The 26,290-nt window shown below is 48.2% G+C and overlaps 1 protein-coding gene across 1 annotated transcript in view; it reads right to left on the reverse strand.

The window, feature by feature from the left end:
• The window catches only part of MCM3AP (minichromosome maintenance complex component 3 associated protein), an 888,504-nt gene that overhangs the window by 455,802 nt on the left and 406,412 nt on the right, over positions 1–26,290 (reverse strand). Inside the window, 1 exon segment of the mRNA XM_030208795.1 lies at positions 24,249–24,362. Within this exon segment, the coding sequence (XP_030064655.1) occupies positions 24,249–24,362 (114 nt within the window).

The raw sequence follows: 26,290 nt of genomic DNA on the forward strand, positions 1-26,290 counted from the left end.
TTCCAAATAGGTGAGTCTTTAATGACTTTCTGAATTTTAGGTAATCATAAGTTTTTCACCACTTGTGGCAATGCGTTCCACAGGCGCGTGCCTATGTAAGAGAAGTTGGACGCATGGGTTGTCTTGTATTTTAGTCCTCTGCAATTTGGGTAATGGAGATTCAGGTAAGACCGTGATGAACTGGTACTATTTCTAATTGGGAGATTGATTAGGTCAATCATGTAATCTGGGACTACTCCATAGATAATCTTATGGACCGAGGTGCAGATTTTGAAAGAGATGCGTTCTTTGATAAGAAGCCAGTGCAATTGTTCACGGAGTGGTGTGACACTTTGGAATTGTGTTTTACCAAATATCAGTCTGGCTGCTGTGTTTTGTGCCGTTTGGAGTTTCCTTGTGAGTTGTTCCTTACATCCTGCATAGATTCCACTGCAGTAATCAACGTGGCTTAATACCACTGATTGAATTAGATTGAGGAACACATCTCTTGGGAAGAAAGGTTTTAAACGCTTGAGTTTCCACATTGAATGAAACATTTTCTTTACGGTGGAGTTGACTTGGGACTCAAGTTTAAGATTTCTGTCAATAATGACATCTAGCATTTTGAGACTATCAGAGATGGGAAGGGAATGCTCTGGAGTGAATAAAGTTGTGGGTTTATAATTGTTGTACTGGGATGAGAGGATAAGGCAATGCGTTTTATCGGTGTTCAGCTTCAACTGAAATGAGTTGGCCCAAGAGTGCATGATGTTCAATCCATTTTTGATATCGTTGAAGATTTCTGATAAATCATGTTTAAAAGGGATACAGATTGTAACATCATCAGCATAGATTAATGGATGGAGACCATTATTCGATAGGGACTTGGTGAAGAGTATTGGTGATAGAGGTGAACCTTGGGGAACACCACAGTCTGATTTCCATGATGATGATATATTTCTATTAGATTTAACTTGGTATGACCTGGTGGTCAGAAAGCCTTTAAACCAGTCAAGTACGTTTCCACCAATTACAAAGTGATCTAAAAGTCGAAGAAGTATGCTGTGGTTGACCATATCGAATGCACTCGACATGTCGAATTGAAGTAGGAGTATGCTATTTCCTAAAGCTATTTCATTCTTGAATTTGGCCAGTAGGGATACCAGCACAGTTTCGGTACTGTGGGAAGGGCGGAAACCAGATTGAGATTCATGTAATAAAGAGAATTTGTCCAAATAGTCAGTGAGCTGTTTTGTCACTAAACTCTCCATCAGTTTAACTACAAGTGGGATAGATGCAACTGGTCGATAGTTTGTGATGTCATTTGGGTTTTTTTTTCTTTGCATCCTTCGGTATAGGGGTAAGATATTGCCATATTCTTCAGGAAAATTACCTTGTTGGGGAGCATGTAGTTTAAGTACGATGAGAGGTCATTTAAGAATTGATTGGGAGCAGATTTGAGAAAGTAGCTGGGGCAAGTGTCCAGTTTGCAATGTTTGTTGGAGAATTTGAGAAGAGCTAGAGTTACTGAGTCGGTGGTGAGAGGAGAAAATCTGATCCAGCTACGGTCAGTTAGGCATGAGCCAGAGTTAGAGTCCATATCATTGATGAAATTTTCAATGTCGTTGCTATGTTGGGGAAGTGTATTGCGTAATTTTATAATTTTATCACAGAAATATTTAGCGAGACTATCTGCAGATGGGGTGTCTGAATTGTTGGCGATAACTGGAGTGGTATCTAATAGCTTATTCACGAGTTGAAATAGTTTCTTTGAATCATTGTATCCTGGGCCTATTTTGAATTTGTAATAAGATCTTTTGGATTGTCTTATTGCATATTTATATTTCTTATGTGCTTGTTTCCAAGCGTTGAGTGAGATTTCATCCTTTAGTTTTCTCCATGCTCGTTCCAATTTCCTAGTTTGTGGTTTGAGTTTTTTAAGTTCATTATTAAACCAAGGGATCGAATTTTGTCTTCGTGTTACTCTTAATCTTAAGGGTGCCATTTAATCTAGTACGTGTTTGCATCTGACATCCCAATCACGGAGGAAATGAATGGAGTCTGTTTGTGGTTTCCACTCCTGATTGTATATCTGTAGCCAGAATACTTCTGGGTCTATTTGGCCTCTTGTGCTGTAAGTTGTGGTTCCTCCAGGTCATAGATATGTTTAATTGGTAATGGTCAGACCATGGAATCTCTGTCCATTTGGTATTATTAACTAATATGTTATTTTCTGTGGATAGTTTGTAGGAGAAGAGATCTAATGCATGACCTTTAATGTGGGTAGGTTGCATTAGTGGCCACATGAGATCACATGAATGTAGGAAATAAGAGAAACATAAAAAAATATAAAACACAAAAACTGACATGAAATAATTTATTACATAAATGTCATACATAAAACATTTAAACAGAGAAATTAGTCAAACATTATGAACAATTCTAGACATATAGGACTAGATCCTATATACCACACATTAAAATTTGGTGCCAAAATAAAATTCGCCTAAGCACATTCTATAAAGTACATCTTAGAATCCGACGAGTGCCAATCCGCGTGACTAAATTAGTCGCGGGCTGTTACACCAAGTAAAAGCTGGTGTAAATGCTTACACTTATAATAGGCGTGAACCAGGTGTATTCTATAACAACCAGCCATTAAGCCCGTTAAAACGGGTGAGATTTGTGTTTTGCAAAATGTAATAATTCTCACCCTCATCCATTCATGTCCAGCACACCTCCTCTCTCCCCTGCCCTCCCTCCCCCGATCCATGTCCTGCAACCCTGCTCTCTCCCCTGCCCCCCACCATGTCCAGCAGCCCTCCTGTATCCCCTGGCCTTCCCCCGTCCACCAACCATCCTCTCTACCCTGCCCTCCCCCCATATCCAGCAACCCTCCTCTTTCCCTTGGCCTCCCACCCCCGCCAACCAACCCTGCTCTCTCCCATGCCCTCCCCCCATGTCCAGCAACCCTCCTCTCTCCTCTGCCCTCCCCTCCATCGATCCATGTCCAGCAACCCTGCTCTCTCCCCTGCCCTCCCCCCATGTCCAGCAGCCCTCCTATCTCCCCTGGCCTCACCCCGTCCACCGACCTTCCTCTCTCCCCTGCCCTCCCCCCATATCCAGCAACCCTCCTCTTTCCCTTGGCCTCCCTCCCCAACCCTGCTCTCTCTCCTGCCCTCCCCCCATGTCCAGCAACCCTCCTCTCTGCCCTGGTCTCTCTCCATGCCCAGCAACCCTCCTCTCTCCCCCCTGCCCTCCCCCCATGCCCAGCTACCCTCCTCGCTGCCACTCCCTCCCCCCTCCGTGCCGGGCCCCCTGCACTGACATGAAAGCACCTCTCACCTCCGTGTAAAAGCGCTGCAGGCAGCAGCAGATCGCTCTGCTGCTGCCTGCAGCGCTTCCACATGGAGGTGAGAGGCGCTGTCATGTCAGTGCAGGGGGCCCGATATGGCGGGGAGCGGCGGCGATGTCGGGGATGGAGAGGGGGAGGTTGGTGCGCCGGCGATGTTCCTTCGTCTCCAGCATCCGTTTCCCTCTCTGTTCCGCCCTCTGACGTCATCACGTCTTGATGCGAGGGTGGGACAGAGAGGTAAGTCTCTACTGCGCATTTGCGGGTGAGTTGGTCACTTGTCATTTATATGTTTGATGCGCATAGATTTTAGAAACATCCATGACCTGCCCATTCCACGCACATGGCCATGCCCCCTTTTCAACTATGCAACTTAGAATTAATGCCCAGCACTTTATAGAATGCGCTTAGACCGTTCTAAGCATAAATTCTAATGCCAATTAGTTTCAATAATTGCTTGTTAGTTGACAATTATTGGCACTGATTGGCTTGTTAACCAATTAGGTTATGTGGATTGTTATGGAATATGCTTCGATTTCCATGCGGAAATCTCGGCATGATATATAGAATCCAGGGGATAAAGTCCTCAAAAAGAGCATGTGCCCAACATATTTTGGCATACAGCTTGCTCAGGGGATTTAATTTAAATGGATGAAGATGCTTGCGACTGGGGCAGCAGATGAAAACTGTTACAATTAGATAAATTCCACAAATCTCATTTACAATTAGTCCCCGGCAATGTAACTATGAATGAGAGTTGTGAAGTTTTCCCGTTGTCACACAACGAATGTCATCTATACCTCTTCCCTTGGTACCCTGATTTCATCCCATCTTTACGCAGATGACTCTCAGATCTACATCTCCACCCCTGAAATCTCAACCTCAATCCAGGACAAAATTTCAGTCTGCTTGTCCGACATTGGTGCTTGGATGTCTCAATGCCATCTGAAGCTAAACATGACCAAAACTGAACTTCTCATTTTTCCCCCTAAGCCCACCTCCCCTCTTCTCCCTTTCTCTATCTCTGTTAATGGCTCTCACATCCTCCCTGTCTCCTCGGCTCATAAGCTTGGAGTCATCTTTGCGTCCTCTCTCTCCTTCTCTGCACATATTCAACAGATCGCCAAAACCTGTCGTTTCTTTATCTACAACATTAGCAAAATCCGCCCCTTCTTTTCTGAATACGCTACCAGAACCCTTATCCACACCCTTGTCACCTCTTGCTTGGACTATTGCAATTTACTTCTCACTGGTCTTCCGCTCAGCCATCTCTCTCCTCTCCAATCTGTCCAAAATTCTGCGGCATGAGTTATTTTCCGCCAGAATCGTTATACCCACACTAGCCCACTCCTCAAATCACTTCACTGGCTCCCTGTCCGCTTCCGCATACAATTTAAACTTCTCTTACTAACCTTTAAATGCATCCACTCTGCAGCCCCCATTACCTTTCCACTCTCATCTTGCCCTACATTCCTCCCCGTGAACTCCACTCACTGGACAAATCTCTCTTGTTGTCCCCCTTCTCCTCCACTGCTAACTCCAGGCTTCGTTCCTTTTCTCTAGCGGCACCTTATGCCTGGAATAGACTTCCTGGACCTTTATGTCTAGCTCCATCTCTACCTGTTTTCAAATCCCTGCTGAAAACCCACCTTTTCACTGCTGCCTTTGGCTCCTAGCCTCTACTCATTTGCCCTCCCCTTGTTCCTTCCTTCCTTCTCACCCAGTACTTCCCTCACCCGTAACTGTCTTGTCTGTCTGTATTATTGAGATTGTAAGCACTTTTGAGCAGGGACTGTCTCTCTTTGTGTCAGGTGTTCAGCGCTGCGTGCGTCTGGTAGCGCTATACAAATGCTAATAATAATAATCATTTGCCCATATGACCTTTTTTTTATAAAAGAAAAAACAATTACTAATTTCTGGACTCAACTCATTGAATACAAATATTGTATCAACAATATTACCGTGAAGCACACTTCTGGCTGAATGTTGCCATAAAAAGTACCATCAATTTGAGGATCGGAGATTCTGTATATGCTGTCTAAAACCTGGAGTGGTGGTGATCTTTAATTGGACACTTTTATATTGTATTCTGTTTCTACTAATATGTTTTTAGCTACGTGCCGCTAATTTCATATTTTGTTTTTTACTTTTTAAATTAATAATGTACTCTTTTGTAGTTTTTTGGCCTTCCCCCTTTTTTCACATTGATATTCGATTCATATTTTGTCTGTTGATTATTCCACCTTCATTTTTATATCTATCTACAGTATCTATTTATTTAATGTGTAATATTTATTTGTATGTAAGTACAATCCTCAATGTATGACCTAGTCAGGTATCCTTTACCCCTTTTTTCAGGCCACCCCCTTTTTTCCCTATTTCCCCATCCTAGATTCTCCTGTTCCCCTATTATTACTAATTATTTTTTCTTCTATTTATTTTTCTATTTTCTGTTTACTTTATCATTTTTTATATAAGGTATAAAACTGGTAACTCCTTGTTTTTTCTTAATTGTGGTTCCATCAGTGCTGTTGTGTTTTCCTTTCTGTCTAATCTGTTATTTAAAAAGCCCTTTTTAAAGGCCTCATGCTTTTTTTTTTTTTTTTTTTTTTAAATCATTTTCATACCATACCCCAAGATTTAGAGGCCAACTGAAACCGCTTTTTTCAGTTTTGGCTAAAACTGAATCTGCAGTTGAAACTCATCACCTGGTTTTGGCCAAAACCGAAAACTCAAACTTGGTTGCCTAAATGTGAACCAGTGGGAGACGCTGGGGGCCTTCAGAGCTTGCAGTCTGCATCTCTCTGCTAAACTCCCATATCCAAGCCAGAACATAATTTAAATAATGAAAAGACCGTATTTTATCTCCATGCAAAATAGCTTCTATACCCATGGACCGCAGCTAATGAAAACTAAAACCCGTGGTACTTTTAAGTGGCTGACTTTGTGCCACACTCCAAGCGACAGCTAAAATCATAACTCCACAGAAAGCTAATTTATAAGGACTTCAATTCCTTCAAATTTATGGACTTCGATTCCTATAAAAATTCTGTATGAAAAGCATTTATTTTGAGCACTCTATTTACTATATACATGATTTTGTATTTATTTATTTATTTTTGTACTACTGTTATGATTTTGCACAGAGTAGGCTCCTCCAGGACTACCTTACAATCCCCAGTGGTCTAGTCATGGCAGGAGTGATGCCCCAGTCACTACAACCATTTTGAAAGCAGAGACAGAATGGGCAGGAGTAACTGGACACAGCTCCAGCCCCAACTACACCTCTAGACATCAGGGATTGTAAGATAGACCTAAGGGGGTCTATGGGTAGAAGGGAGAAAGCACTCGGGTGTGTGTGTGTATGTGGGGGGGGGGGGGGGGGTCCGAGAGGAGGTGCAACTCCTGTGTGGGAGAAGGAAGGGAGACAAACAGAACAAAACACAAAGTTTTGGCTTCCACTGAAAATACATGGTCATTTTCAAACGAAACCAAAAACAGCTGAAAATTTAAATACCTTTTGGCCAAAACTGAAACTTGCAAGATCCTCCTGTAATTTCTCAAAATCTGCATTTGATTTAGTAACTTCAAATAATTTTGTGTTATCTGCAAATTTAATTACTTCACTTGTTTCCATTTCCAAATCATTTATAAATATGTCAAAAAGCACTGGTCCCAAAATTATCTAGATTCCAGGACATGTGGAAATCCTTTGTTAAACAGATGAGAACTGATAATGATGCTGACAGTGCTCCTTAATAAATAATGTTTCATGAGGTGTGAGGGGGAGAGAGGGAGGGGAAGTTTTGGTGGTGGAGGGAGGGGGATAATATTCTTTAGATTGCCAATATGGCCTATTTCATCCTGCAGGTTCACTGAGATTTGCTTTAGTTTCTCTGAATCATCAGCAGTATATATATTTTCTGGTACAGTTAGATTTCTTACATTTTCCCTCAGTAAAGACTGAAGCATTTAGTTTCTCCACTATGGTCTGTCCTCTTGAGTGTCCTGTTTACGATGTGATCCGCTAATGGCCTGTCTCCTTCACAGGCTTACTGCTTGGTTTATTATAAAATTGGGCCTCTATGGCAAGCTTCTTTTTCTAATTCTATTTTTGCCTTATCTAATTTTTCAATGCTTATACTGCTTTCTGTTTTATTTATTTATTGCATTTGTACCCACATCATTCATTCGGATCCTTTTTAAAACATATTGAAAGATGTTCTATTGGCTATAAAAGCTTCTTTCATAATGCTGGCTGTCATCTGGTCTTCCTCCATCTTTTTAATATGGCCTGGGCTTCCAAGATGTTATTTTCAAACACTGATTAGGATTATTATCCAATCACACTACAGCTTGATTTTGATTTAAGTGACAGCACCTTTAAGAAATAGTGGGCACCATGGAAAAAAATAGTTAATTACTTGATAATTTTCTTTCCTTTAGTCCCAAAGGATCAATCCAGACAAATGGGTTGTGACCATCCGCCAGCAGGTGGAGATCGAGAACTCAGAGTTGTGCCTCATAAGCTCCTGCGCTTAGCAACCAAGCCAGTATTCGATAACAAAGCAGTGAAAGAGAGTGACTTCCAGAGAAAAAACTCCAGCCTCTATAGAGAAAAAACTATGAAATAAAGGAACCAAAACAATACAAACAACTGAAATTACATAGAACCTGGAAAAACCGAAACCATCAGAGAAGGACGGGCTCGGATTGATCCTTTGGGACAAAAGGAAAGAAAATTATCAGGTAATTAACTAATTTTTCCTTCCATTACATCTCGAGGATGAATCCAGACAAATGGGATGTACAAAAGCAATCATTAGGATGGGAGGGAGTATGATATACCTATAGCATGGCCCAGAAGGAAGCATCTACTTGAACAGACACATCCAAATGATTATGCTTAACAAAGGAATGAGAAGACCACGTCGCTGACTAACAGATCTCTGCCAACGAAACTGCCCTACATTCTGCCAAAGACCTGGTAGAAGAGTCTTGATGTGCATGAGAGCAGATCTACAAGAAATAGCCTCCTTAAGCCATCGAGTCACTGTCGCTTTGGAAGCCGGCAAAACCTTCCGGGGTCCCGCAAAGAGAACAAAAAGGTGATCAGACAGCATGAAATCATAGGTAGTGGTAAGATAGCACATAAGGATGTGCTTCACATCCAACAGTCGCAGGGAAGCGTATTCTGCAGAAAAGATATCCCTGGAAAAAGAAGGAAGAAACACAATCTGATTGAGATGAAAAAGAGATACAATCTTCGGCAAAAAGGACAGAAGTGTCAGTATGAAAACTCCCGAGTCAGAAAAGCGGAGAAAGGGATCCTTGCAAGAGAGAGCTTGAAGCTCTGAAAATCTCTGTGCTGACAAAATGGCAACTACAAATACTGCCTTTAAAAGTAAGATCTTTGATAGTTGCCGAACGAAGAGGCTCAAAGGGGACTAGCTGAAAAGACTTAGGAACAAATATTATGGAGAGGGGGGATGCAGATGAGTGACTCCTTTGAGGAATTATCAGGGAGAGCAGCCAGTGAGGCAATCTGTATCTTGCCTCTATGACACACCAGCGCTGCCACCTGAACCTTGAGCAAATTGAGAGCCAAGCCTATTTTGAATCCCTCCTGAAGTAAGGATAAAATCCAAGACAAGGAAGCACAAAATGGAGAAACATCATTCTGTACACACCAGCTCTCAAAAGTTCGCCACACTCTAGCATAAGAAGTGGACTGCTTTTGGGCTTGCAGTAATAACATCATCCACATGTCACGGTCACGACGTCGGGGGCCTTAGCAAACTGTCACGGATTCAGGGAAAACATGAGCTTTTGGGTCACTGCCGATGAATGGCAGCAGCAGGCGAACCTTTCAACCAGGACTGGACTAAAACAGACTAGAAGTGCAATAACAATATAGGCAGGAACGGGGAACACAGGAGCAGAGCTTGGCTAGGCAGGATTAGAGTACACAACAGAAGGGCTTGGCTAGGCAGAATCAGGGTACACAGGAGCAGAGCTTGACTAGGCAGGAACGTAGTCTTTCCTTTCCCCCATGTAGGAATTACTTCAGAAAAAGCCGCAGTCCAAACCAAAGATTTCAGTACCTCCCCAAGCTTCTGGAACGCTCTCTGTGCAGTAAACTTGCTATTGTTGGCCAGGCCATTTGTCCCCAGGTGAATTACAACATCAGTATTTGAAGCCTTGATCTCTTCTCGAATCACTTTCAGTATCTGGTCGGTACATCTGGTAGCTGAAGATCCTGGAAGGCATTTCACTAGGTTGGAACACTTGAATTGTGTTCCTAAGTTAATGCCTCTGATAATGGAGTCTCTGAGCAGTAAGAATTTTCTGCTTTTCACCACTCTGTCATTGTTTGGGACATGTTTCTTGTGTTGAGCTACTCTCATTGCCTCTGGTTCCACCACAGTACTTCTTTTTTCAGTATCATAATGATGCAACGCAGCAAAAGAAATAGATGGGGGGCTGGGAGAGTGAGTGCTTCTGTGTCACAGATACTAATCTACTAGAGCCTACTGTGACACATCTACTCCTCTGTTGTTTCATTCTCTGTGGCAGTGGTGGTGGTAAATTGGCTGGGAATTGAGTAATCCATCCTGGATGCTTCTTTAATTGTAGCTAATTCCTTCTTGAGTTTGTTGATTGCACCTTTCAAAGCTGATATTTGGAGACAGATAGGACAAGCTCTAAGGTTCCAGATAGTATGCCTTGGGATTAAAGCAGAATATGTATTGTACTGAATGAAGGTCATGTTGATGTGAATCACAAGTATGAAAAGGTGAACTATGATAGGGGATAACAAGGAGTAGGATTGACCAATTATGGTGTAATGAAGATGCTTGTCCCTTGATTGAACTATATAAAGGAAGTTCACCTAGGAGTGGGTGTGTGGGACTATAGAGTTAGACCCCCTGCAAGTGAAAAGACAGGTCTATTTTTTTTTTTTGATAGGATAGAATAATAGGAGGTAAAATCAGCAGTTAATCAGGAAGATATTAAGAGCAGGACTCAGGTAACATCAATTTACAATCAAACCAAGTCTGAAAATGCCCAGCTTAACTCAGAAAGCTCTCAAGTTAAACTAAGTGTTCTTTTTTTTTCTTTTACCATACAGCTGAATACAATTGCCCCTCCTCCAGAGGCACACAGTCTATGAGTAACGAGATGCTATGTAACCAAACTGATTGGATTAAGTCACTTGGCACAGGTTCAAAACACAGATCCTATGAAAGCACCTTTAAAACAATTCCAGCATAAAAATCTGAAATCACTGGCACAGAAGTTCAAAACACAGTTCTATAAAAGCACCTTTAAGACAATACCAGCATAAAAATGTGAAATCACAATGCAAGAACAATTTTAAGTTACTGGCAATAGCAGTGGCGTTCCTAGGGGGGGGGAGTGGGTGCGGTCCGCCCCGGGTGCACACCGCTGGGGGGGGGGGGGGTGCCACGCGCCTGTCGGCGCCGCTCGTTCCGTGCTCAATTTGCCCCGGACAGGTTACTTCCTGTTCCGGGGCAGAGGGAGCATGGAACGAGTGAAGCCGACAGGCGCGCGGCAACCCCCCCCCCCCCCCCCAGCAGATAAAAATGCACCCCGGGGGGGGGGTCGTTTCGTCGGGGGTGGGGGCGCTACATTGGTGATCCGCCCCGGGTGTCAGCCGTCCTACGAACGCCACTGGGCAATAGGATGAAGACATATTAAAAACTTTTAGAGGTCAGACCCTCTGCAAGTGAAAAGACAGGTCTTTTTTTGTTGTTGTTGCTTTTTTGTTTGTTTTAATAGGATAGAATAGAAGGAGGTAAAGTCAGCAGTTTATCAGGAAGATATTAAGACCAGAATACAGGTAACATCAGTTTACATCAGTTTACAATCAAACCAAGTCTGAAAATGCCCAGCTTAGCTCAGACAGCCCTCATACATAACCAGAGAGTGTGAGACTTCTATTGGTCACTTATTGCTCATGTATTATACTGTTTTTGTGAACTTTACTGTGTTTTGCTGTACAGTTCTTTTATCTCGGTTGTTGGCCAGTTTGTTATTTGCATGAATAAAGTAAATAAAAAAAAAAAAAGAATTTGTTCTGAACTGTGCAAAATACAAAAAACTGCTAACAATCAAAATACATGCTCTTCCAACAAAGCGAATGCTACATACCTGTAGAAGGTATTCTCCGAGGACAGCAGGCTGATTGTTCTCGCAAATGGGTGACGTCCACGGCAGCCCCTCCGATCGGAGATCTTCCTAGCAACAGAGTTTGCTAGTTCTCGTGCGCGCCCGCAATGCGCGCATGCGCGGCCGTCTTCCCGCCCGAAATCGCTCATGTTCGCTAGTCCCGTACCAAGCAAAAACAAGACAAGGGAAGACACAACTCCAAAGGGGAGGCGGGCGGATAGGTGAGAACAATCAGCCTGCTGTCCTCGGAGAATACCTTCTACAGGTATGTAGCATTCGCTTTCTCCGAGGACAAGCAGGCTGCTTGTTCTCACAAAAGGGGTATCCCTAGCCCCCAGGCTCACTCAAAACAACAAACGTGGTCAATTGGGCCTCGCAACAGCGAGGACATAAGGTAAAATTATGTATCACACCTGATAATTTTCTTTCCATTAATCATAGCTGATCAATCCATAGACTGGTGGGTTGTGTCCATCTACCAGCAGGTGGAGATAGAGAGCAATCCTTTTGCCTCCCTATATGTGGTCATGTGCTGCCGGAAACTCCTCAGTATGTCGATATCAAAGCTCCATCCGCAGGACTCAGCACTTAGAGAATTACACCCACAAAGGGACACTCTGCCCAGCTCACCACCGCCGAAATGGGGGAGGGGAATTAACCCAGCTCATCCCCACACAAGTGAGGGAGGGGAATCCGTCCAGTTCATCCCCGCGGAGCGCGGGAGAGACACCACCCCACCGATGCGGGGGGATCTGGCTTATCCTGCAACCGCGGGAGGAGCTGACTGACCCTAACACCGCCGAAGCAGGAAGGGTACAAAGCTGCCCTACAGCCGCATGAAGCGGGAGGGAGCGCCAGCAGAATTTAGGTCTCAATCCAGCCCCGTAAAACGGAGGGGAGAGGAATGCAGCAGCTCACTGTAACACAAAATCGTCTCAACTCCTGAAGAATCCAATTGAAAAAACTTGAACACGAAGTCCTCCTGAACAGGAACTGAAGACTAAACTTGAACCTGAAATGCAACCAGAATAAAAACAGTACAGATATCTGGGAGGGGCTATGGATTGATCAACTATGATTAATGGAAAGAAAATTATCAGGTATGATACATAATTTTACCTTCCATATCATCAAGCTGATCAATCCATAGACTGGTGGGATGTACCGAAGCAGTACTCACCCAGGGCGGGACATAGAAATCCCTGACCGCAACACTGAAGCTCCAAACCGGGCCTCCGCCCGAGCAGCCACAGTCAAGCGGTAATGCCTGGAGAAGGTATGAGCCGATGCCCAAGTTGCCGCCTTGCAAATCTCTTCCAAGGAGACGGACCCGGCCTCTGCCATCGAGGCCGCCTGAGCTCTAGTGGAGTGAGCCTTCAGCCGGAAAGGCGGCACCTTCCCCGCGGCCACATAAGCCGCTGCAATGGCTTCCTTGACCCATCTTGCCACTGTAGGCTTAGCAGCCTGCAGACCCTTACGAGGACCTGCAAACAGGACAAACAGATGATCCGACTTCCGGAAATCATTGGTCACTTCCAAGTATCTGATGATGACTCGTCTCACATCTAGATATTTGAGAGCAGAGTACTCCTCTGGGTAGTCCTCCCTACGAAAGGATGGGAGACAGAGCTGCTGATTCACATGGAAGCGAGAAACAATCTTGGGCAGGAAGGAAGGCACTGTGCGAATAGACACTCCTGCCTCAGTGAACTGCAGAAAGGGCTCTCGACATGATAGCGCCTGGAGCTCGGAAACTCTTCTGGCTGAAGTGATAGCCACCAAAAAGACTGCTTTCAACGTCAGGTCTTTCAGAGATGCCCTCGACAAGGGTTCAAAAGGCGGCTTCTGCAAGGCTCTTAGCACTAGATTGATATTCCACGCAGGTACCGAGTGCAGAGGAGGGTGCAGGTGATTAACTCCCTTGAGAAAGCGCACCACATCTGGCTGCGAAGCCAGGGAAGCACCCTTCAGGCGGCCCCTGAAGCAAGCCAGAGCCGCTACCTGGACTTCAAGGGAACTGAGCGACAGGCCTTTCTCCAGACCTTCTTGCAGGAACTCCAACACTGAAGAAATTGGAACAGTGAAGGGAGAAAGGGAGCCTGCCTCACACCACAATGCAAAGGTACGCCAAACCCTGGCGTAAGCAGTAGAAGTAGAGCGCTTCCTCGCTCTCAGCATAGTGGCGATGACCTTGTCTGAGAATCCTTTCTTCCTCAGACGCTGCCGCTCAATAGCCAGGCCGTAAGACCAAAGGGGGAGGGATCCTCCATCACCACGGGACCCTGATGCAACAGGCCCTGCTCTGCTGGCAGTCGCAGAGGTCCGTCCACTGAGAGCCTGATCAAGTCCGCATACCAGGGACGTCTGGGCCAGTCCGGACCCACCAGGATTACCCGGCCCGGATGCTTTGCCACCCGGTCTAGTACCCTGCCCAACATGGGCCAGGGCGGGAACACATAGAGAAGCTCCTGTGTCGGCCACTGTTGGAGAAGAGCATCTACTCCCAGAGATTGAGGGTCCCGTCCTCTGCTGAAAAAGCGCGGCACTTGGCAATTGGCCGATAACGCCATCAGGTCTAGGCTCGGCTAGCCCCAGCGCTTCGTGATGTCCAAGAACGCCTGAGCCGATAGCTGCCACTCTCCGGGATCCAAGGTATGGCGACTGAGAAAGTCCGCCTTGACATTCATGACTCCAGCAATGTGGGCCGCCGACAGCTGTTCCAGGTTCGCTTCCGCCCACTGGCATAGATTCATGGCCTCCTTGGCTAGGGGGCGCTCTTGGTACCTCCCTGACAATTGACATAGGCCACAGCCATGGCATTGTCCGACAGGACCCGTACTGGCTTCAACGCCAGTACCGGGAGAAACTCCAAAAGCGCCAACCGAATAAGCTCTGAGTTCCAGGAGGTTGATAGACCACTTTTTCTCTGCAGGAGACCAGAGCCCCTGCGCTGTCCTTCCCAAGCAATGGGCTCCCCAGCCCGTCAAAGAGGCGTCCGTCGTGACGACAACCCACTCCGGGGTCAAAAGAGGCATCCCTGCGGACAACTTGTCTGTCCTCAGCCACCAGCTCAGCGCCTTGCACACCGCTAGGTCCAAGTGAAGGCGCACAGCGTAATCCTCCGACACTGGAGTCCAGCGCTGCAGCAGAGAGAGTTGTAGTGGTCTCATAGAGCCCTGGCCCAGGGCACTACTTCCATCGTGGCCGTCATAGAGCCCAACAGCTGCACATAGTCCCAAGCCCGAAGAGGAGAGGCTACTAGGAACTGGTCCACCTGAGCCTGAAGCTTGACAATTCGATTGTCCGGCAGGAACACTCTGCCCACTTGGGTGTCGAATCGAACTCCCAGATATTCCAGGGACTGAGTCGGGCGCAGCTGGCTTTTCTCCCAGTTGATGATCCACCCCAGAGCAATCACCCGGTCTCCAGCTCTGCCGAACTCTGCATAAGAGGGGGCTCGGATCAACCAGTCGTCCAGATAAGGATGGACTTGTACTCCTTCCTTTCGTAGGAAGGCCGCGATGACCACCATTACTTTGGAGAAGGTCCGCGGAGCAGTAGCCAACCCGAACGGGAGGGCTCTGAACTGGAATTGTCGGCCCAGGACTGCAAAACGCAGAAAGCGTTGATGAGGAGGCCAGATGGGAATATGCAGGTAAGCTTCCTTGATGTCCAAGGATGCCAGGAACTCCTCTGCCTTCACTGCCGCTATAACAGAGCGGAGAGTCTAAATTCAGAAGTGCCAAACTTTCAAGGCCCGATTGACCCCTTTGAGGTCGAGGATAGTCCATACAAAACCTCCTTTCTTTGGTACCACAAAGTAAATGGAGAAACGTCCCTTGCCAAGCTGATTTTCTGGCACCGGAACGACCGCACCCAGGCGGATCAGATTGTCCAAAGTCTGCTGCACTGCCACAGCTTTGACCGGAGACTTGCAGGGAGAGAGTACAAACCCGTCTCTTAAGGGTCGGCAGAACTCTAGCTTGTAGCCGTCTCTGATAACTTCCAGCACCCAAGCGTCTGAAGTTACCCTGGTCCACTCGCCCAGAAACGAGGACAGGCGTCCTCCAATCTGCACTGGGCCATGGACCAGGGCCCCGTCATTGGGTACGAGACCCTGGGGGAGGTCCGGAGGGCGCACCTCCGGGACGGCGGTCTCTGCGAAAGGAATGCTGCTTGGGGGAGAAGTTCCTCTTGAAGGAAGAGGGGGCAAAGGAGCCCGACTTGCCCGGGCGATACCGACGGGCTTCCTGAAACCGTCCTTTGGAGTTACCGGGGCGAGCACCACTGGTCCGAGCCCTGACCTCTGGTAACCTCTTGCCCTTAGACGTGTCGAGATCGGTCACAATTTTGTCCAGCTCGACCCCAAAAAGCAGCCTGCCTTTAAAAGGCAACTTAGCCAGGCGAGACTTAGAGGCATGGTCCGCAGACCAATGCTTCAGCCAAAGTCACCACCGCGCAGAGACTGTCTGAGCCATACCTTTAGCTAAGGCTCTCAAGACATCATACAGCAAGTCTGCCAAATAAGCCAAGCCCGATTCCAGGGCCGGCCAATCAGCCCTCAAGGAAGGATCCGAGGGGGAAGCCCGCTACACAATCGTCAGGCACGCCCTGGCCACATAGGAGCCGCAAACTGAGGCCTGCAAACTTAAAGCAGCAGCCTCGAAGGACGACCTTAAGGCCGCCTCCAATCTTCTGTCTTGGGCGTCCTTTAGGGCCGTGCCACCTTCCACCGGTAGCGCCGTTTTCTTAGTCATCGCAGTGATTAAAGAATCCACGGTAAGCCAAAGAAAGGCCTCCCGTTCACCTTCAGGCAGAGGATAGAGGCGGGACATAGCCATAGCCACTTTGAGGCTCGCTTCCGGGACATCCCATTGAGCCGAAATCAAGGTGCACATGGCCTCATGCACGTGGAAGGTTCTAGGCGGGCGCTTCGTCCCCAGCTTAATGGCCGAGCCAACAGAGGCTGAGGGAGAGACATCCTCCGGAGAGGAAATCTTCAAAATGCTCATGGCCTGCACTAACAGGTTGGGCAAATCCTCTGAGCGAAAGATCCGCGCTGCAGAGGGGTCATCCGCTCCATCCGAGCGGGACTCCGTCTCCTCCAAGGAATCCCCAAAGGACTGTTGGGAGAACTCAGATACGCTGCCCTCATCTACATCAGAGGAGACAGAGTCCTCTAGGGCCTGGAAATCCACCCGAGGGCGTTTGCTTCCGGAGGCCTCAACCCCTTTATCAGACAGGGGGCAGAGGCAGCGTTTTGCATAAGAAAAGCCTGATGCAGCAGCAAAATCAACTCAGGGGAGAATCCCCCGAACAGTGCACTTCTGCAGCTTGGGCCACGGCCCTAGCAGCACCCTCAACCGGCGCTCACAAGAGCGGGGGAGAAACGTGCTGCGCATCCAAAATGGCGTCCGGCGCGAAACTCCGAGAGAGAGCCTCGCGGGAAGAACGGCGCTTAACTTGGCCGCTTTCTTACCGTCGCCCGAATCAGAGGCGACCATAGTATTAACGTCTCCCAGCTCGAGGGCGGCCCAAGAAGAAGCCGTCCGAGCAGAGTGGCCGGCCAACATGGAGTGGGCGAGTAGCGGGGGATGGGCGCTTATGGCGGGAAAAACCGCCGCACCGGAGGAAGAACCGGGACACTGACCGGCCTCCAAACTGATGCTTAACAAAGGCGATTCAGGTTTTGAAATCCCCGCTTCCCCGCTAGACGCACCCGCGCGGTCCGGGGAGCGAATCCTCGCGCCCTCGCCCTCTGACGCCATAAGCCACATGGAGACCGAACGGGGAACCCCCTGCCCGCTATAAAAAGGTAAAATTACCTGCTTCTCGCTCCGAGCTGTAACGAACTGGTGTCCCAGTGAGCAGCTGCAATAAACGTTGAAATAAACGCCCTTATAGACGTCCAAAATTTTTTTTTTTTTTTTTACGGAGCCAGCGGGAGGGGGGAGAAAAGGAGGGACCTGGCACCACCAGGTTTGCACTTGCCCAAGAAGAGCCCTCAACCCCAGGTACTCAACAAAACCTAAAAATTAGGCTTGGAGACCTAGCCAGAACTGCTGCTGTGTGTTACCACCACCTGCTGAGATAGAGAACATACTGGCGAGTTTCCGGCAGCACATGACCACATATAGGGAGGCAAAAGGATTGCTCTCTATCTCCACCTGCTGGTAGATGGACACAACCCACCAGTCTATGTATTGATCAGCATGATGATATGGAACTGAGATTGACCTAAACTTTTCCAACTAACAGAGTGCAGCCTGGAACAGAATAAAAATGGGCCTAGGGGGGTGGAGTTGGATTCTAAACCCTAAACAGATTCTACAGCATCGACTGCCCGAACCGACTGTCGCGTCGGGAATCCTGCTGAAGGCAGTAGTGAGATGTGATTGTGTGGACAGATGACCACGTCGCTGCCTTGCAAATCTCTTCAATAGTGGCTGACTTCAAGTGGGCCACTGACGCCGCCATGGCTCGAACACTATGAGCCGTGACATGACCCTCAAGAGTCAGCCCAGCCTGGGCGTAAGTGAAGGAAATGCAGTCTGCTAGCCAATTTGAAATAGTGCGCTTCCCCACAGCCACTCCCCTCCTGTTGGGATCAAAAAAAACTAAAAGTTGGGTGGACTGTCTGTGTGGGCTTGTCCGCTCCAGATAGAAGGCCAATGCTCGCTTGCAGTCCAAAGCGTGCAATTGACTTTCAGCAGGGTGGGTATGAGGACGGGGGAAGAATATTGGCAAGACAATTGACTGGTTCAGATGGAACTCCGACACCACCTTCGGCAAGAACTTAGGGTGAGTGCGGAGGACTACTCTGTTATGATGAAATTTGGTATAAGGAGCATGAGCTACCAAGGCTTGCAGCTCACTGACTCTGCGAGCTGAAGTAACTGCCACCAAGAAAATGACCTTCCAGGTCAAGTACTTCAGATGACAGGAATCCAGTGGCTCAAAAGGAGGTTTCATCAGCTGGGTGAGAACGACATTGAGATCCCATGACACTGTAGGAGGTTTGACTGGGGGCTTCGACAAAAGCAAACCTCTCATGAAGCGAACAACTAAAGGCTGTCCCGAGATCGGCTTACCTTCCACATGGTAATGGTATACACTAATCGCACTAAGATGAACCCTTACAGAGTTGGTTTTAAGACCAGACTCCGATTCATGTAGAAGGTATTCAAGCAGGGTCTGTGTAGGACAAGAACGAGGATCTAAGGCCTTGCCATCACACCACACAGCAAACCGTCACCAGAGGAAAAAATAACTCCTCTTGGTAGAATCTTTCCTGGAAGCAAGCAAGACTCGGGAGACACCCTCTGACAGACCCAAGGAGGCGAAGTCTACGCTCTCAACATCCAGGCTGTGAGGGCCAGAGACCGAAGGTTGGGATGGAGGAGCGCCCCCTCGTTCTGCGTGATGAGGGTTGGAAAGCAGTCCAATCTCCACGGTTCTTCGGAAGACAACTCCAGAAGAAGAGGGAACCAGATCTGACGAGGTCAAAAAGGAGCAATCAAAATCATGGTTCCCCTGTCTTGCTTGAGTTTCAGCAAAGTCCTCCCTATCAAAGGAATGGGAGGATAGGCGTACAGGAGACCTTCCCCCCAAAACAGAAGGAAAGCATCCGACGCTAGTCTGCTGTGGGCCTGCAGCCTGGAACAGAACTGAGGGACCTTGTGATTGGTCTGAGTGGCAAAGAGGTCCACCAAGGGGGTGCCCCACACTTGGAAGATCTCGCAAACCACTCTGGAACTGAGCGACCACTCATGCGGTTGCATTATCCTGCTCAATCTGTCGGCCAGACTGTTGTTTACACCTGCCAGATACGTGGCCTGGAGCCACATGCCGAACCGGCGTGCCCAGTGCCACAAGCTGACGGCTTTCCGACACGGGGGCGAGATCCGGTGCCCCCCTGCTTGTTGATGTAATACATAGCAACCTGGTTGTCTGTCTGAATTTGGATAATTTGATGGGACAGCCGATCTCTGAAAGCCTTCAGAGCGTTCCATACTGCTCGCAACTCCAGGAGGTTGATCTGTAGACCTTGTTCCTGGACGGACCAAGTCCCTTGGGTGTGGAGCCCATCGACATGCGCTCCCCACCCCAGGAGTGACGCATCCGTGGTCAACACCTTTTGCGGCTGAGGAATCTGGAAGGGACATCCCAGGGTCAAATTGGATCGAATTGTCCACCAATGAAGGGAGAGGAGAAACCTCGTGGACAGACAGACCACGTCCTCTAGGCTCCCAGCAGCTTGGCACCACTGGGAGGCTAGGGTCCATTGAGCAGATCTCATAAAAAGGCGGGCCATGGGAGTCACGTGAACCGTGGAGGCCATGTGGCCGAGCAATCTCAACATCTGCCGAGCTGTGATCTGCTGCGATGCCCGCACCGAGGAGACAAGGGTCAGCAGATTGTCGGCCCTGGTCTCTGGGAGGTAGGCACGGGCCGTCTGGGAATCCAGCAGAGCTCCTATGAATTCGAGTTTCTGAACTGGAAGAAGGTGGGACTTTGGATAATTTATTACAAACCCTAGCAGCTCCAGGAGTCGAATAGTCACCTGCATGGACTGCTGAGCTCCTGCCTCGGAGGTGTTCTTTACCAGCCAATCGTCGAGGTAAGGGAACACATGCACTCCCAGCCTGCGCAGAGAAGCCGCTACTACGGCTAGGCATTTGGTGAATACCCTGGGCGCGGAGGCGAGCCCAAAGGGTAGCACACAGTACTGAAAATGCCGTGTTCCCAGACAAAATCGAAGATACTGCCTGTGAGCTGGCAGAATCGGGATGTGCGTATAGGCATCCTTTAAGACCAGAGAGCATAGCCAATCGTCCTGTTGAATCATGGGAAGAAGAGTGCCCAGGGAAAGCATACTGAACTTTTCTTTGACCAGATATTTGTTCAGGGCCCTTAGGTCTAGGATGGGACGCATCCCCCCTGTTTTCTTTTCCACAAGTAAGTACCTGGAATAGAGTCCCAGCCCTTCTTGCCCCGGTGGCACGGGCTTGACCGCATTGGCGCTGAGAAAGGCGGAGAGTTCCTCTGCAAGTACCTGCCTGTGCTGGAAGCTGAAGGATTGAGCTCCCGGTGGGCAATTTGGAGGCATTGAGGTCAAATTCAGAGAGTACTCTAGCCGGACTATTTTGAGAACCCACTGATCGGAGGTTACAAGAGGCCACCTTTGGTGAAAAAATGTTAACCTCCCCCCCGACCGGTAGGCCGTCCAGCACAGACACTGGAACGTCGGCTATGCTCTGCAGGAGCCAGTCTAAAGCCCGCCCCTGACTTTTGCTGGGGAGCCGCAGGGGCCTGAGGCGCGCGCTGCTGACGAGAGCGAGCGCGCTGGGGTTTAGCCTGAGAAGCAGGCTGGCAGGAAGGAGGATTGTAACTACACTTACCGGAAGAATAGGGAACCGTCCTCCTTCCCCCATAAAAACGTCTACCCAAAGAGGTAGAGGCTGAAGGCGGCCGGAGGGAGAACTTGTCGAAAGCGGTATCCCGCTGGTGGAGCTGTTCAACCACCTGTTCAACCTTGTCCCCAAAAACATTGTCCCCCCCCCCCCCCCCCGGCAAGGGGCATCCGCAATCCGCTGCTGGATTCGATTTTCCAGGTCGGAGGCGCGCAGCCATGAGAGCCTGCGCATCACCACACCAAGCGCAGCGGCCCTGGATACAACATCAAAAGAGTCAAAGACCCCCCTGGCCAGGAATTTCCTACACGCCTTCAGCTGCCTGACCACCTGCTGAAAAGGCTTGGCCTGCTCAGAAGGGAGCTTGTCGACCAAGTCCGCCAACTGCCGCACATTGTTCCGCATGTGTATGCTCGTGTAGAGCTGATAGGACTGGATCTTGGCGATGAGCATTGCAGAATGGTAGGCCTTCTGCCCAAAAGAGTCCAAGGTTCTAGAGTCTTTGTCCGGGGGCGCCGAAGCGCACACTCTAGAGCTCTTGGCCTTCTTGAGGGCCAGATCCACTACACCAGAGTCATGTGGCAACTGAGTCTGCATCAACTCCGGGTCCCCATTGATCCGATATTGAGATTCGATCTTCTTGGGGATGTGGGGCGTAGTTAAAGGTTTCGCCCAGTTCACCAGCAACGTCTTTCTGAAGACATGATGTATGGGTACTGTGGACGATTCTTTAGGTGGCGAAGGATAGTCCAAGAGCTCCAGCATCTCAGCTCTCGGCTCATCCTCCGTGACCACGGGAAAGGGAATTGCCGTAGACATTTCCCGGACAAAGGCCGCGAAAGAGAGACTCTCCGGAGGAGAAAGCTGTCTTTCAGGCGAGGGAGTAGGATCAGAAGGAAGACCGTCAGACTCCTCGTCAGAGAAATATCTGACGTCTTCCTCTGCTTCCCACGAGGCCTCCTCATCAGTGTCGGACACCAGCTGGTGGACTTCGGTCCGAAGCTGCGCCCGCCTCGACTCCGTGGAAACACGGCCACGGTGGGAGCGTCGAGAAGAGGACTCCCGTGGCGGGGGCGTTGGAGTCCTCCTGGGAGGCGGCCGGCTCCGGCACTGCAAGCGGTACCGGGGCGGGCGTCCTCACCGCAGACGAGGGCCCAGCCATCGCCTCACTCGACGGCGCAAGCACCCCCGGTACCGGAGAAGGGGCGAAACAGCTCCTCCAGGATCCCCGGAAGGACGGCCCTGAGGCTCTCATTCAGAGAGGCTGTGGAGAAAGGCGGTGGGGCTGATACTGGCGTCGAGCTGCGAACCTGTTCCGGGGATGGAGGCGGTACTGGGCTGTCCACAGGGGAACGCATCGACACCTCCTGAATGGAGAGTGAGTGGTCCTCCCGATGTCGACACTTGGGTGCCGGTGGTACTGGCAACCCAGAGCTCTCGGTACCACGCTTGGAGGGTGACCGATGCCGGTGCTTCTTTGCCTTCGCACGACGCACGCCATTGGTACCCCCCCGGTACCAAAGAGGAAGACGTCGAATCCATACGCTTCCTCGGGTCCAGGTCCAAAGAGGGTCGATCCCGGGGGGGGGGGGGGGGGGCTGTACCGCGGGAGCCCTCGAGACAGGCGGAGACCTGCTCATGGGCTCACCGCCACCAGCAGGGGAATGGACAGCCCTCACCTGCACTCGACATCGAAGCACCCTCTGACGACATCCTCAGGAGGAACGATCCCGGTCTCGCAGCTGCACCCGACGATGACCTCGATACCGAAGGCCTCGATGTCGATGCCGGTACCGAACGCGGTACCGAAGGCTCTGATGCCGAGGACCGCGGGACTGAGGATGTCGACGCGCCAGATGAAGCCCCGAACAAACTGTTCCACTGGGCTAATCTCGCCGCCTGAGTTCTCCTCTTCAAAAGAAGACAGAGATTACAGGCCTGAGGACGGTGCCCAGCCCCCAGACACTGAAGGCAAGAAGCGCGCCTATCAGTGAGAGAGATTATCCGGCCGCACTGGGTGCACGGTTTGAAGCCGCTGGAAGGCTTCGATGACATGGGCGGAAAAATCTCGCCAGCAAAATCGAAGTCCGCGATGGTGAAAAAAAGGGGCACCAAAAACTCACCAAAAAACGAACGGGTGGCGAAAAAGCCGCACTCGACCACAAAAGAAAACTTACGGGCCAACACTAGAAATAAAGGTAAAAAAGTTAGAAAAAGTTAGAAAAAGACCGCGAATCGCGAGGGATCTCCAAGGGGCGCGGAGCGACCAAAAAAAACAGCCGTTCCGAGCCGCGGAAAAAAGGAGACTAGCGAACACAAGCGATGTCGGGCGGGAAGATGGCCACGCATGTGCGCATCGCGGGCGCGCGTGACAACTAGCAAACTCTGTTGCTAGGGAGATCTCCGATCGGAGGGGCTGCCGTGGACGTCACCCATTTGTGAGAACAAGCAACCTGCTTGTCCTCGGAGAAACCAAGAAATGCCACGTGAGGCGCTTTAAGTCTGGTGGTGCTCAAGCAACCAAGCCTGCAAAGCTTTCCTGGAAAACTCTTCAATGACTGAATCACATGACCCATCAAATGAGGCTCTCCTATCCTTTTTAAAAGAGAAAGGAAGCACCTTTCCAATCACGTCATTCCACACGTCAGCAGCACTCCGTGTTCAGGCCAGTCTAAACAGGACAATCTGCATTTTTCCTCATCGTCCCTTCCCTCTGGAACTTGTGTGCTAATTCCAACTACAAGCGATTCACATTTGTACTTAAGTCTTTCTTCTTCTTCCTAGTCTATGGAGATCAAATAGAAAATGGAGGGGATTCCACTTGATCAGCCTCTTGAATCTTTTGGGTTACGGCAGAATGCAGCCAGTGAAGCCTGGCTTTACTTATACCATTTTTTTTGTTTCTCTCTCCCTCTTATCCTCTTACCTTTCATTTCCTGCTGTTATTGTTTTTATTGCTTTTTGTTTTATGAATGACTGCAAACTCTTTTGATATTTGTTACAAGAACTTTACTAAATTAAACTAAGCCAAAGCTAGAAATGGAACCCTGGCCTCCTGCTTGGCAGTGCAGAGCCCGAGGAACAGAAGCACAGTTAGAGTTCAGATTCACTGTGGCCTGCTGCTTGTCAAAGCCTGCAGACCAGGAGGCCAAATAGGAACTGAAAGTTTTGTCTCGTGTTAACATGAAGAGCAATTTAAAACCAATGTACTTCCATTACTGATGGCAGAAGAGCAGAAACTCTTAGGGGCTAATTCACAGTAAAAAGATACAAAAATAGTAAACACATATAAAGGTTCCATGCAAACATACTTCAATTCTTTCACTGATGTTGCTTTCATATTTTCTCCCAGTACTTCCTCTGTCAGTTCGCTGCAAAGCATTTGACTGAGCTCTGTGATCATCAACTCCCTCTCCTTTCTCAATCTATGAGCAAGAAAAGAATATCATACATGTTAAACACAATAGAATGATCAAGGTCCCTAGTTTGTGGTGATTATGCATAGTTTGTCGTGATTATGCATAGTTTGACATGATTATCCATAGATTTATATAGAATTTGCTCACTGCTACAATTACTCATTCATAACATGTTCATATTAAACAAATCATTATTAAATACCCAAGTAAAGAGTGATCAACATATTACAATTTTTGCTTCAGACTAAAGTCAGCACTCTTATGTTCCTTCTACAAATTTAAAACAGAGATTAATGAACTGGTCATGCAGATCAGTGATGACTACTTTCTGAGAAGTTCTGAGAGAAGAGGACATCTCTGTGGGTAAGTGACATTATTTTATTCTGAGCTTGGTAACTTAAAGATTAGGGTTTAAAAGAGGAAGATATTGATAAACACAGAATTTTTAAAAAAATTTATTATTGAAAAATTCTTATTTAAATTCACAAGAACTTCCTACAGTAAAGAAGTGAGTACACCATTTACACAAAAAGCAAAGATACATACCTGTAGCAGGTATTCTCGGAGGACAGCAGGCTGATTGTTCTCACTGATGGGTCGACGTCCAAGGCGGCCCAGGAACGGCAATGTTCCAGAGCAAAATAACAAAACATTGCCAGAGCCTTCCAGGGCGTGGGACGCGCCCGTCGCGCGAGAGTCCCCGCTCAGTTAGATCAAAAAGCAATAGCAAGGAAAAGAACAACTCCAAAGGGGAAGTGGGCAGAATCAGCCTGCTGTCCTCGGAGAATACCTCCTACAGGTATGTATCTTTGCTTTCTCCGAGGACAAGCAGGCTGCTTGTTCTCACTGATGGGGTATTGTAGGGGTATTTCCCAGTGATCTCACTTAAGCTGGTCTTGGTTCATACGTCTAATTCATCATCATACATCAAGATGGAGTCTGCAACCTCTGACCCAAACATTCTGTGTGTCAGCAAAGATACAGCTTTTCAGCTTATGGAAAATCACTGGCAGACTTACTGAAGCCAAGAACATTCTGTGTTCCAATCACCCCTTATAGAAGCTATAGAAGCTGAGACAGGAGTCAGACCCATGGCACCAGAAAGTTACCATTTCCAAGGTCACAAAACAAAGAGCTCTTCTTGCTCTTGGAATGAGCTGGACAAGATCCGGATTGGTCCCTGCTGTCACCTGACTGGGAGAGTCTGAGAAAGCAGGAACTGAAGAAAGTTAGTCGGGCGGAGACCATCGGAAGAGGGGTAACTGGCAAGAAGACCTGAGAAACCCAGCATGGCTCGGGGAGAGCCAGAGACTGTGTTTGGTACTAACCTTGTGACCTGCACAACTGGTGCAAATACCGTGTGGCAGATATATTGGCTCTGAGAAGCAACACGGAGGGACGGATACCTGCTTTCTGCAGAGGACCTACACTACATCTAAGACACAGACCTGCTGAGAAAACAGCTCGAGTCTGATAAGGAATCTGCTCCTGTCTCATCGGAAGTCTGCCTAAGAACAGTGGTGAGATCACTGTGATTTACTTCCTAGTCTGGGATTAGTGAGTGGTATTTATCTAAGAAAGATTGGTTCATGTCAGCTCGTGGTCAGGGAATATGCTGCTAACTTGTATTTTTCATAAGAGGTAGTATCAGTTCTTTTACAGATCAGGTTGTGTAATTTACCTAGTGTTCTAATAAGAATCATTTTGTATAGTCTGTAGACAGTAACAATCTAGTCATTATCAGCAAGATATATTTATATTTTTTTGTATTTTTGCTAAGCCTTGTTGAAGAGAGTTTCCATATCTGTATATTTTCCTATCTATATATATCTCAGCTGTGGCTTGGTTTCACTTTTCTAACAGAACTCCTGGCTAGGTGCCAGAAGCAAGGTTCTTGTATATTATCCCCTAGACTGAGCTAGGAAGTTTGCGTA

Source organism: Microcaecilia unicolor, chromosome 7, assembly GCF_901765095.1.
Source record: "Microcaecilia unicolor chromosome 7, aMicUni1.1, whole genome shotgun sequence".
NCBI lineage: Eukaryota > Metazoa > Chordata > Amphibia > Gymnophiona > Siphonopidae > Microcaecilia > Microcaecilia unicolor.